Source organism: Tenebrio molitor, chromosome 8 (assembly GCF_963966145.1).
Source record: "Tenebrio molitor chromosome 8, icTenMoli1.1, whole genome shotgun sequence".
NCBI lineage: Eukaryota > Metazoa > Arthropoda > Insecta > Coleoptera > Tenebrionidae > Tenebrio > Tenebrio molitor.
Window position 1 is genome coordinate 1,186,987 of NC_091053.1, and position 11,651 is coordinate 1,198,637.

At 38.4% G+C, this 11,651-nt stretch overlaps 1 protein-coding gene and 1 long non-coding RNA gene across 5 annotated transcripts; one reads left to right on the top strand and one right to left on the bottom strand.

The window, feature by feature from the left end:
- Window positions 1-671: 671 nt before the first annotated feature.
- LOC138137352 (poly(A) RNA polymerase gld-2 homolog A-like) lies at window positions 672-5,112 on the top strand. Of its 4 annotated transcripts, XM_069056697.1 has the most exons (8): window positions 672-997; window positions 1,125-1,570; window positions 1,618-1,741; window positions 1,789-2,053; window positions 2,600-2,768; window positions 2,822-3,094; window positions 3,732-3,872; window positions 3,939-5,112. In XM_069056697.1, exons 2-8 carry the CDS (start codon window positions 1,186-1,188, stop codon window positions 4,184-4,186), a joined length of 1,605 nt encoding a protein of 534 aa, XP_068912798.1. In that variant the 5' UTR covers window positions 672-997; window positions 1,125-1,185; the 3' UTR covers window positions 4,187-5,112. The 4 variants fall into 4 exon arrangements, with proteins under 4 accessions (XP_068912798.1, XP_068912796.1, XP_068912795.1 ...); XM_069056695.1 differs by having other exon boundaries at window positions 673-1,033; window positions 3,732-5,112; XM_069056694.1 differs by having other exon boundaries at window positions 673-997; window positions 3,732-5,112.
- On the bottom strand, window positions 4,831-5,870 carry LOC138137355 (uncharacterized). Its single transcript, XR_011161706.1, has 2 exons — window positions 5,507-5,870; window positions 4,831-5,454 (listed from the first exon to the last, which is right to left on the bottom strand). It is a non-coding gene; the product is annotated as an uncharacterized lncRNA (long non-coding RNA).
- Window positions 5,871-11,651: the final 5,781 nt, after the last annotated feature.

Sequence of the window (11,651 nt, forward strand, 5' to 3'; positions counted from 1 at the left end):
AAAATGTTTTGTAAAAACTGGACAATGTGAAGTAGGTATAAAACTACATACCGCCTGTGGTAACGGTGACATTCGGTAGATTCGCTACTACGGTCTTTGACGCCGGAGGGGGCGAGTTTTGACTTAACGATTCATCAAAAATATTAAAATCTCGCAACAGGCGTACAAAATTTAATAAATGATTGGGGGTCTGGCCTTCGGCGAGGGGTTGCCACCCCATCTCTTGGAAATAATCTGCCATCGCACTGTCGCTATTAAATTACACAAATCACCGTCACAATTAATACTAAAGGAGATATCGACATAAATTCACAAATCACTTATTGTAACGATGATATGCAACAAACACCAAAATTGACAGCTGTCATCCGATGTAAACATAACCTCTAATCTAATTGAAATTTCACAGACTATTGAAGAAATTTATTAAAACGAGTGAAAAATTTGTATTACAGCTTAGGACATGACATATTATAAACTCCTATTATATTTTTAACGATCTTGTCATTTCTCCAACTCCAATGTTGCGTCTATTCCTTTGCAAAAAAAAAACGACAGGATCGATTGTCACATTTTTCAAAGTTATTAATGTTCTGTGTCCCACAATTAAATTTGAATAAAACTTGACACATAATTAACGTTCTTTCGTATTTCGAGCTGTTAAAATTAGCAGTGTGTTTATGACATCCGTCATGTAACACCTACTTTTGAAATTACGTAGCATAAGGAAGAGTTTTTACTGAAGATTTTAAATGAGTTAAAAACTGCATCCGAAATGCGTTTTTGCAAATAATTCAAGCTCAAGATTGATAATCTCTGCATTAAATTTGTTGCTATTTTTCAATTTTATTGTTGTCAGGTTGGCACTTCAAATGAACGCGCAGGCGTCATTTGGCGGCAATCGTAGCAAAAATAAATTGTAAAAGATGTGTTAATTTATTGTGTTATCGTTTTATACGTAATCCTTTATTATTATTTAAAATATTTCCTCTTCTAGGTGAGCTTTAGTTGTACTATTTTTGTCACAAACCGGGTGAGCCTTAACCTAACATTTGCGTTGCAATTTTTTTTCCATTTGAAAAAGCTTCCCAAAAAAGTGTCCAACTGACGATATCTTTTTGCAGAATGGACTGAGAATTATCAAATGTGAAGTTTTGTACAAGACGTGAGAGTAGTATTAGAAATATGGCATCTGGAATTCACACAATGTCTCCCCAAAATAATATGAATTTAATCAATGAACCACTGTTGTACAACAGCATGTCCAAAGAAGAGTATCACTTGCATGATTTTGTTAATTTTGGGGAAAACCAAGATTATTCACACTACAGTCTGACTGCAAATGGTTATAATTATGTAAATGAATCCAAGCCAGAGTTGAGAAAGATTCCGCTGAATTTGATGCCACAATCTTTACATGAAAAAATGGTAAACTGTAATAACAATATAACAGTGAAGAGTTTTGAACGACAATACATGAAATACTGTGACAGTGCAAGTTCTCCACGAGAATATGAAAGTGATGAGAGCAGTGTTTCATATTCATCTAGGGACACACCTGACAATAAGGGTATGCAATTGTTTTGTTACTCATTTGTTTGATTTTGTTTTTTATAGGTTCAAAGTGCGACCATTCCGTGACCGAAAAAAAGTCTGCAAACGATCAAAACGAACTTTACCGACCATGGGTGTACCAACCAAATTTGTACCAACCCAGCGTGCACTACAACAAAAACAGGTGGTAAGTTTTATTCTCCACAGAAGAAGAAATAAAACGCGTCGTTGCAGCAAATACTACTTCCGTGGTGGTCACAGCGCGAGGTTTTCCAAGAATCCGGAAGAAACCGAACGAAAAGTTCACGGATTGATGAAGCGATTTCAGTCGCGAACCTACAAGATGAGAATCGATCCCGATCCGCAGTTTCTTCTGAACGGTGGACCTTGGGATCCGCTGAATCAGGCGATGTGGGACGTCTTCATCAACAAAATTCAAAAGGAAGAAACATACATCAACAAACTGCACTTGTGGAAGTCCATATTTTTGTTTTTTAGGGTACAGACGCGTTCACTTTCAACTGTTTCGCAACGTGAAAAAGTCTGGTCCGGTTAAATTAATTTTGTTTCCACAAAAAAAAAATGGTGCAAGTCGGTTCGTTAGACCCTGTTACACACTTGAATTGTTTAATCAATTTATAACAGTTATGAAAACTACGGCACTTCTCTTTTTTTGCAGTGGGAAGTCACGCGAAATTGGAGTATTTCGCGGTGCACGTCTTTCGCCCCTAAACTACCACAGACTAAGACTTGCAAAACCTAATTTTGAATTTCTCAATTGAAATGTTATATTATTCAAATGTTGGTAGCGATAGCTCATTCACATAGGAACCCTTCCAAACCCAAAACAATTTGATTTTTCACAGCTGTTCTTGATGCCAAGTACCAAAAAAAACTTCTGGGACAATTTTTGTAAAGTGTTTGAACAATTAACTGAGTAGCAGTTTCGAATTAGTTTGTCAAAAATACCCGCCAACATTTTTCACGTTATCAGGACGACAAAGCAGTTGAAACAAAACAATTCGAGTAACATCCCGACTTTCAGATGTCCCTCAACAACTACGGATTATATTTAGTGGGATCGACAATGTCCGGATTCGCTTTGGAAGGCAGCGACATCGACATTTGCCTTTTAACGAAGCCCTTCAGTAACGAGCCTCGGGTGGATTCGTTACATCATTTGAACTACTTGCAACAGGCTTTACTGAAGAATGGTAACGTGTTTTTTAAAGACTCGGTCTTTTTAAATTGTTATTTTTTGTTGCAGGTCTCGCAAGCGAAGCTGAATTGATAATGGCAAAAGTGCCGATTTTAAAATTTAAAAACAAAGAAACCGGTTTCGAGATCGATCTGAATTGTAACAACGTGGTCGGCATTCAGAACACTCGCTTGTTGTATTGTTACGCACAATTGGACTGGAGGGTGCGCCCTCTCGTGGTCATCGTCAAAATCTGGGCGCAAGCCAACAACATCAACGACGCCAAAAACATGACGATTTCGAGTTATTCCTGGACTTTGATGGTCATACATTACTTGCAATGTGAGTTGGAAAGCTGTTACCTCTTGTTGGGTAACTGGGGACTTACGAATAATACTTGGGCAAAGAGGGTCTTGTGTTTTTTCGTTAGAAAAACTTGATGTTAGACAATTTGGCATCATACAGTTCATTGCACTCGACCGTCTTTGTTCCATAACATATTGAAAAAAGTTAAAAAAAAAAATGATTAAGTTTATCCAACCAGCTCTGCTTTTTATGAAACTTTGCAAGAACGTGTTGTTACATGTGTTAAACATGATTTCATAAAAGAAGCTTCACCGGAAGATTCATGTTTTGTTTAAAGAATAATAAAATCGTGTGCGACTTGAACATAACCTTACTTACTCCATGACGCACGAATTTCTCACCGCAACATTTAAAATGGGTTTTTAAATCTTCCACTTGACACGTCAAAACTCATTCGCAACTATTTAATAATACCTGAATTGAACAAAATTGGAAATGTAGTTCCGATCGTTAATAATAAAATAATCTCAAGGTCAACAAATAATTTGAAATTTCAATTATCGTTGCCAACTTTTAATGTTGTAAATTGTAATAACCCTAGGGTGATGAAAATCTAGATTTTCCGATTTTTCCCTAAATGAATAAATTATGTCAAATTTTAACTGTTTCGCAGGTGGAGTGTTCCCTCCAGTCCTCCCCTGCCTTCACAGTCTCCACCCCGAAGAATTCAATCCTCACGAAAACCGCACCATGGACGTCCAGGGAGAAGTAGAAGGTTTAAAAGAATTCGAATCCGAAAACACGAGATGTCTTGGTGATTTATTAATCGGTTTTTTCCATTACTACTCCTATTTTAACTATCAACATTATGCCATTTCAGTACGTACCGGTTCACGTTTACCAATCGAAATGTGTAAACAAGTAAAAAGTCCCAAGAACGACCCACACCAATGGAAATTTTTATGTATCGAAGAACCTTTCGATCTGTCCAATACTGCAAGATCGGTATTCGATTTAGAAGTATTCAAACACATAAAACATATCATAATGGCTTCGTACAAAGAATTAGCGTGCAATAAAACTTTAAGTCACATACTTCCCATAATGCACCTGAACAACCAAAGATGATCAAATGATTTAATAAAGCATTCCGATGGGATTTCGTGGCAATAGGGGCCTTCTGTACATTCCGTAACTTAGTGAGCAATCGTACAAGATCAGTGAATATTATTTTGTTCGTGCGTAGGAAAATTTTCGATTGTTGATTTGGGGATATTTACGTTACTATTGTACTGTGATTTTTTTTTGTTTCATTTACGTATAAAAAAATAAACCCAAAAAAAAAAAACATAAAACATGCCACGACGAAACATTTTTAAAAACTCGCCGTGGCCAAAAATATTGTTTCATAAAAATTTGTGTTTTTTCGTAACTGTGTGTTATATTATAGCTAAGAAACTGTCATATTTTTACGCTTAATGTTACGAGAAGTTACTTAATCGTGCTCGTAATTTGGTAAAACGTACATATCAAATACGGGTCTGGCGACTTAGCCTTGTTAAGAAATAATCCAAAAGCAGAAAAAAACAAAACAACGAGAACAACACAGAACTTGTTTCATTTTTCCATCGCGTAAAATAAACTTCACCAACAACTGATTCGTTCGCCATATTCAGTCACAAGATCGATGCTAATTTAGACTTATTACAATATTGTGATTTAAATATCTGATCTCAATATTATTGTAAATGTAATAGTCACAATGTGCCAAATGTTAAATTAATATTTATTCTAAAAACAACTTGTAATTAGACAATATTTAACATCGGATACAATAATTGTATACAATAATTTAAAAACAGTTTGTTAGGAATTGTAGTTGATCCGTATCTTCGAGAACTGTGAGCATTTTCCACTAGTACAGTCTTTGATAAGATATAAAGTTTTTTAAATGTTCCATTTTGTAAAGCAAAGGGACTGCACTTAAATGATCACGTTTACCCTTTAGCTGTTGTTTGGTTGTATAAATAAGTCAATATAAATCTTTTCATAACGATTGTTGTTTATTCTTGCCCGTCCTCAACGCACCAAGACAAATTGTCGCACTTGGGGAACACCAGAAATGACACATTTGAGAGTGCCATCTGGTTCACCGCCAATGAACTACAGGAATTCGTGAAATCGTTGTGGGACCAACAGGACACCCGGAAATGGTACAGGGGAGGTCAAAACTGTGCCAGGGTTCACAGTTACGTTACAGTTTACATAAACAGTTGTTTCGAGGTTTGTTTGCTACATTACGGTCAGGTCAATATATATCTTTAGTCTGTGATTACGGTTCGCGTCCGAGCTTCCGCTTTCTATTCACAGATGACTCGCGGAGTGTCTGGCGTGCTCTGATAAAGGTTCTCTTTGGTTAATTTGAATAAAGAAAAGAATAGAACTTACATTATTCGTGGCCCTAAACTAAACATTTTAATTGATTTGCTCGTGTTGACATTTAGGCGAAATAGATATGGCAACGTTGTGTTAGTAGACGCATCGAGGACGTCAAATCGTAAAAAACTGTTTGAAGAAATTAATCTGCAAATACACAGTTCCGGCGTATAACAAAAAATAATGAAGTGGAAAAACAAGACGAACGAATTTGAGAAGTGAAGAAAAAAATCTTCGCGCGCTTGGTCTCTGAAGGCGACGTTGTCAGAGTTCTACTGTGTTGACAGCCGATTGAGGTTAGAATATTATAACGATTCCGACGATTTATAATCGTTTTAAATCGAATTCGTGTCAAAATGAACAGTAACATGACTCTTCGTTAATTTTTGTATCAGTTTCAAGATTTAAACAATACAATTTGTACTTTTTCGAAAACAATTATTTTGAGTTTTTGTGGGTAAAATTTCTAACAAAAAATATGGGGCTTCACCTAGTCCTAGTGAGTTTTTTAATAATCGCTCAATAAAAGTTCTAACTTCATTGATTTCTTGTCTAAAAACTGGTCGTCCAATTTGCCTTTTTTTTAAAATCCATTGAATATCACTGTAAATAGATTGTTTTTAAATCTTCCTATTCTGGTGGTCCACAATAACACTTGATGTTTGCTTTTTGCTGCTGAATTCATTCAACCATTCCATCATTATTTCTCGAGTCATTCATGCTTTTTATTGCTTTTCCATAGAACCTCAAGATCTGTGAGATCTAGGAACTGCATATGGAGCCAAATTTTTCGTTGATTCTCCATTTGCAAACCAAATTATGCTAATCTGAATATTTCATAAGATTTATTGTAGATACAATTATTCTGAAGATTTCAATGCAAAATAATTATTTACATAACAATGGAGGCTTCCCCACGGGAGGAGATGATGTTTTACTTTATTAAAAAAAACTTAAAATCCAAATGAAACTTTCTCACAATTAGAGCATCAGAGTGAGCACACTTGCCGTTACCGAGGTTGCGTCTTGCAAACAATTTGCTTGTCTGAATTTTTTTTGAAAATCATGCACAAATCGCGCTTTACAAATTGAAATCGTTTTGCATTCTTGTTTAATAGATTCGTCTGTTCCAAGTTGTAATCTGAGAAGCTTCCTCGCAAAAAATCCCATCCGAGTCGGATATTTTTCGCGGCCACCGAAAAGCGTATCCGATGCGCAATCTCCGCTCCACGTTCAAGATATCCACTTTCATTGAAATTTTTCCCACTGGTCGGTAATTTACGCTGAAAAGCAAATAAACGGATTTAATTAAGGTGAATTTACATAAACACGGCCCGGTGTGGGGAAATGTAATGCGAGATGGCGCATAATATTCGATTCGTTTTTCACCTTTCACATAAATATAAATAATCCGTAATTAAGCAAAAGAAGAATCTTGAAGATGTCAAATGAGGAAACACGAATTCTTTCGGAACGAAATTGTGTCAAGCAAGGCTTGAACTCTATTTGGAATTGAGAAGAAGGTTCGTAGAACTGGCGCCACCCAGAGCCACACATTTTTATGTAAAATAAATAAAACATTATGTTCAAAAAGATTGGACAACTGGGGTGATTTCACAGCCGGTTTTTTACTTTTTTAATTTTGTTAGTATTCCTCGGCGGCTTCGCCGATGTAAAAATAGTTTTCTCGGAGACTTCAACGCCAGCTCAGACGTAAAACTGCTCTCTTTCTCTTTTTCTTTTCTCTCTATGGACATAACTATTTCATAACATGCAACTTAATAGCCGGTGTCGTGTAGGATGTGACAATTATATTCTTTAGGCAAGCCGTCTAATTTACGACAATATATTAGCGCGCACGCTGTGCATTCCTCGTTCCACTTCTTCGCCGCAACACTCTTCAAATACTTTTACGTCTGCGTAGAAAACGACACTTTTTTATTTGGAATTGTATCCTGGATTTTGATGCAAATCACCACAAGGGGCCGCGGATTTTGGACCAGATCCGCTCGAGAAGAAGTTCCGGTTCGATGGTGCCAAAAAATGTATTTTTGGAAAACCGCCGAATCCTTTATTTAATTTTTTAAAATTGCAATTATCGATTGTGCAAGACAGCCGAGAGCAGTCGTGCTATTAGCTTCAAGAGCTTTGTAATTTCGTTGCGGTGTGGGGTGTTGCGTCATCTTGTTGTAAGGCGACGTTCGTGGTCCAAATTAGTAAAAACGTTTGAGACGAATCTGAAACTTCGTTGTTTTATGTTAAAGTGTATCAAGATTTCGAATAAAAATAGTTGGAGAAATAAAATCCAAGAAAGGTGTATTTGTGTGAGATTGATTTTAAGCTCTCACGTTGTCAATTTTTTTGTTTGGCGAGACCACCTAACACAGCTGATGATCGACGAAGAGGTCCTTCGAATTTTGTGTTCGTCGAGTCAAGGTCAGCCAGCATTCCAGCATCGAAGAACTTCTTTACTGACCCACAATTTTCACTTCCTGCTCTTCGTGGCATCGCTTTGTAGTTGCGTCGCTAACAGACACGGAGGCGCCCCGGTACTGAAAATGGGGGGTCACTGCTGAAAAATGTCGATCGGCGGAGGCGCTTCCGGGTCGGATTCGCGCAGTCAATTAGAAATAAAGCCGTCAAATGGAAGCACTAATGGTCATGATGGAACCATCGCCGTACTCGCATCATGCTCTGAAAAGCACCGTATGCCGGGACTATTGATTCATTTCCGATTAATTAACTCAATTTGGGGTTATTAGACGGTGGGATTGGGTTAGTAGCGGTTCTAATCGAGACGAAGAAAACGAATTAATTAGAGGCGACGAAAAAGGAGACAAATTGAGCGAGTGGCTGACGGAGCGAGATGGAAATTCGGAGGAAGTGGTGAAGACGTTGAGGAGGTGTTTGCTGTGGAGGAAAGGCGGTTGTTTATTACGTGATCAAAGCAGAGCGAAGAAACAGAGTGGGTTTGATTATGCCAGTCGAGATGATTCATTCTGAAACAGGACGACAAACCGAAGAAAACCAGAAGAAATTTTGAAAAATATTCAAACACAAAAAAGAAGATTTCAGATTTTGATTTTGAGAGTTGCCTTTTACTCTTTGGATGTTGGCGGATTTTTTTTCTTCCCAGTCAAATTTAAATCAAAGAACTGGACGAATTGAATTCAGAAATAGCGAAAGTTCCGCCCACTGACGCCATTTTGTCAACTGGGGGCGCGCCATTTGGAGCCTCCAGGTCAAGTTTGAGACCCGATATCTCTGCTGATTGTCAACCGAATTTCAACTTTTTAACCCCAAATTAACCAGGAGGACGAGCCGAATGCAACGAACCCAAAATCGTCTCCGTGGCTCTAAAAATAAGCGAGATATTGTGCCAAAACTGACTTGGACAGGTAGAAAATTCAAAAATTTTCTCCAGTGTGAATCGATCCAGATCAGTGGTGATCTACGTGACAGAGCTTGATGAGGATTTATTGCGCCAAAGCCATGTACAAAAAATTGGAGGGAAAATTTTGAAAAAAAAAATTTTTTTGCGATTTTTTTGGATTTGATTAATCACTTTTAGACCGAAGAAACTGCGATGAAGGAGGGATCAAAAGGTGCAAGATTCATCTGCCTAGCTGCCTCAGTTAGGGAGCTAGGACTGTTTCAATTTTTTTCAAATTCAGAGAAAACGCAAAAGGGGAAGCAGTGAAGGATCAAAGCAGAACGAAGAAGAAGAAATTTTGACAAACACCAGAAAGAGGATTGTTTATTTTTGAGATATTTTTAATTCTTTAGAAAAATAGTACATTCTTCAATGAGCGTATAACGATGGCTTTTATTCAAGAGGACGAAAATTGCAACACGAGCCGTAGGCGAGTGGTGGAATCATCCGAGTGAATAATACCCATTATACTGCCTCGCCACCCTCAACGAAGACGCCAACAACTTCCATTTGCAACAGGCGTGTACAACAAACTGTTAGGAATTTTCCTGCATCTCGTATTCCACTCGTGTTGACATCGATCGAATTTTTGTTTTGTTTGTTCATGTTACTCTTTGGATGTTGACGGATTTTTTTTCTTCCCAGTCAAATTTAAATCAAAGAACTGGACGAATTGAATTCAGAAATAGCGAAAGTTCCGCCCACTGACGCCATTTTGTCAACTAGGGGCGCGCCATTTGGAGTCTCCAGTCAAGTTTGAGTCTCGATATCTCTGCTGATTGTTAACCGAATTTCAACTTTTTAACACCAAATTAACCAGGAGGGTGAGCCGAATGCAACGAACCCAAAATCGTCTCCGTGGCTCTAAAAATAAGCGAGATCTTGTGCCAAAACTGACTTGGACAGGTAGAAAATTCAAAAAATGTCTCCAGTGTGAATCGATCCAGATTAGTGGTGATCTACGTGACAGAGCTCGATAGGAAGAGGATGTACAAAAAAAAGCCATGTACAAAAAATTGGAGGAAAAATTTTGAAAAAAAAAAAAATTTGCGATTTTTTTTGGATTTGATTAATCTCTTTTGGACCGAAGAAACGAAGACGACGGAGGGATCAAAAGGTGCAAGATTCATCTGTCTAACTGCCTCAATTAGGGAGCTAGGACTGTTTGAATTTTTTTCAAAAGGGGAAGTAGTGAAGGAGGTATTTGCTTATGGAAGAAAATCGGTTATTTTATTGCCTGATCAAAGCAGAACGAAAAAGACGAAATTTTGACAAACACCTTAATTCTTTAGAAAAATAGTAGATTCTTCAATGATAGCTTTTATTCAAGAGGATGAAAATTGCAACACGAGCCGTAGGCGAGTGGTGCAATCATCCGAGTGAATAAACCCATTATACTGCCTCGCCACCCTCAACGAAGACGCCAACAAACTTCCATGTGCAACAGGCGTGTACAACAAACTGTTAGGAATTTTCCCGCATCTCGTATTCCACTCGTGTTGACATCGATCTAATTTTTATTGTTTGTTCATGCTAGGAGCGTCACCTCTTTTGCAATTTAAACGAAAAAACGGTACCGTCAAGCTACTTTGCCGAAATGTTCTCAAAACTCCTGCTTCCAAACGGGACAGCCTTCCAGAGTCGCTTGGGACAGGGTGGTACTACACCAGTGAAGAAACCATGTACCCCTTTTTGACGACCAACTTCACCGACGATCAATGAATCACTGGGTGGGAATGTCACGTGGACCATGCCGAACCCGGTAGTACCGTCGCAGTGAACCCATTAGATGACACATGAAAATTGACACACCTTGTAGAAAGCTATGGAATCGACACTTACCATACAAACGGATCTACCCCTTACCGGTTTATTCTTTGTGTGGAAGAAATGGGTACTGCTGGAGTACCTGTCAAGTGGTTCGATTCTATTGGACCCTAATGCGTCCATGGTAGTACCCTTGAAGCTCCAAGCAGACGTCTGGAATGGTCCCCATGGTGTGGGCCAAGTACTGAGGATTTAGGTGTTGATGGAGATGAAGTGCCGTGACCCCTTAGTAAAAGTTGAGCACTTTACCGGTTGTCGCCTTGGTTATTAATTCGTTGTAAAAGCGATTTATCATGACGAGCAGGTGTCAGTTTGACATTTGACATAATTCATGGTCGTTAACACGCCGTTCGATTGTTATACCTTATGGTCGATGGCGCAGTCAGCCGACTTTTCAGCGTTGGAGAAAACGTCGGTAGTTAAATTCCCGACGACGAAGACAACAGAAGAGTGTTCTTGGAAAGTGGCAGCGGAGAATGTTGAAATTTTTCTCGACGCAAATAGAGTAAGAAACGGTGGAAATGATTGTGCCAGAAAGAATTGGCCGATCAGATCCGGGAGCTTTTCGGCAATAATTGCCTTGAGTGTAGGTCATAATCCTCGCCGCCAATATCGCTAATTGCCGACCCAATTAGACGAAGAGTCGTCGATAAAGTGCGAATTCCGTCCGACACGCTAACACATATTCCCAGACTGTTACATAAAATCCGATTAGTTTGGTAAATGCGCGACAAAAGATGCAACAGCACATTTGCCATATGTCGAGGTCGAGTGGTAGGAGAGGTAGTGAATGACTCGAGGAGGCATTCAGAGCGGAAGACGAGCTGCTCGACTCCACTATTAAGTTCAGTGGTACATTTGGTGTGTTTACATAATCAATTCTCAAATAAGCAGGTT

Bases quoted from the DNA above. Each gene is read 5' to 3' on its own strand.
- LOC138137352 (XM_069056695.1), top strand. From the start codon at position 1,186: ATGGCATCTGGAATTCACACAATGTCTCCCCAAAATAATATGAATTTA. The intron at 1,571-1,617 runs GTATGCAATTGT...TGTTTTTTATAG, and splicing joins GGACACACCTGACAATAAGG to GTTCAAAGTGCGACCATTCC. The intron at 1,742-1,788 runs GTAAGTTTTATT...GCGTCGTTGCAG, and splicing joins CACTACAACAAAAACAGGTG to CAAATACTACTTCCGTGGTG.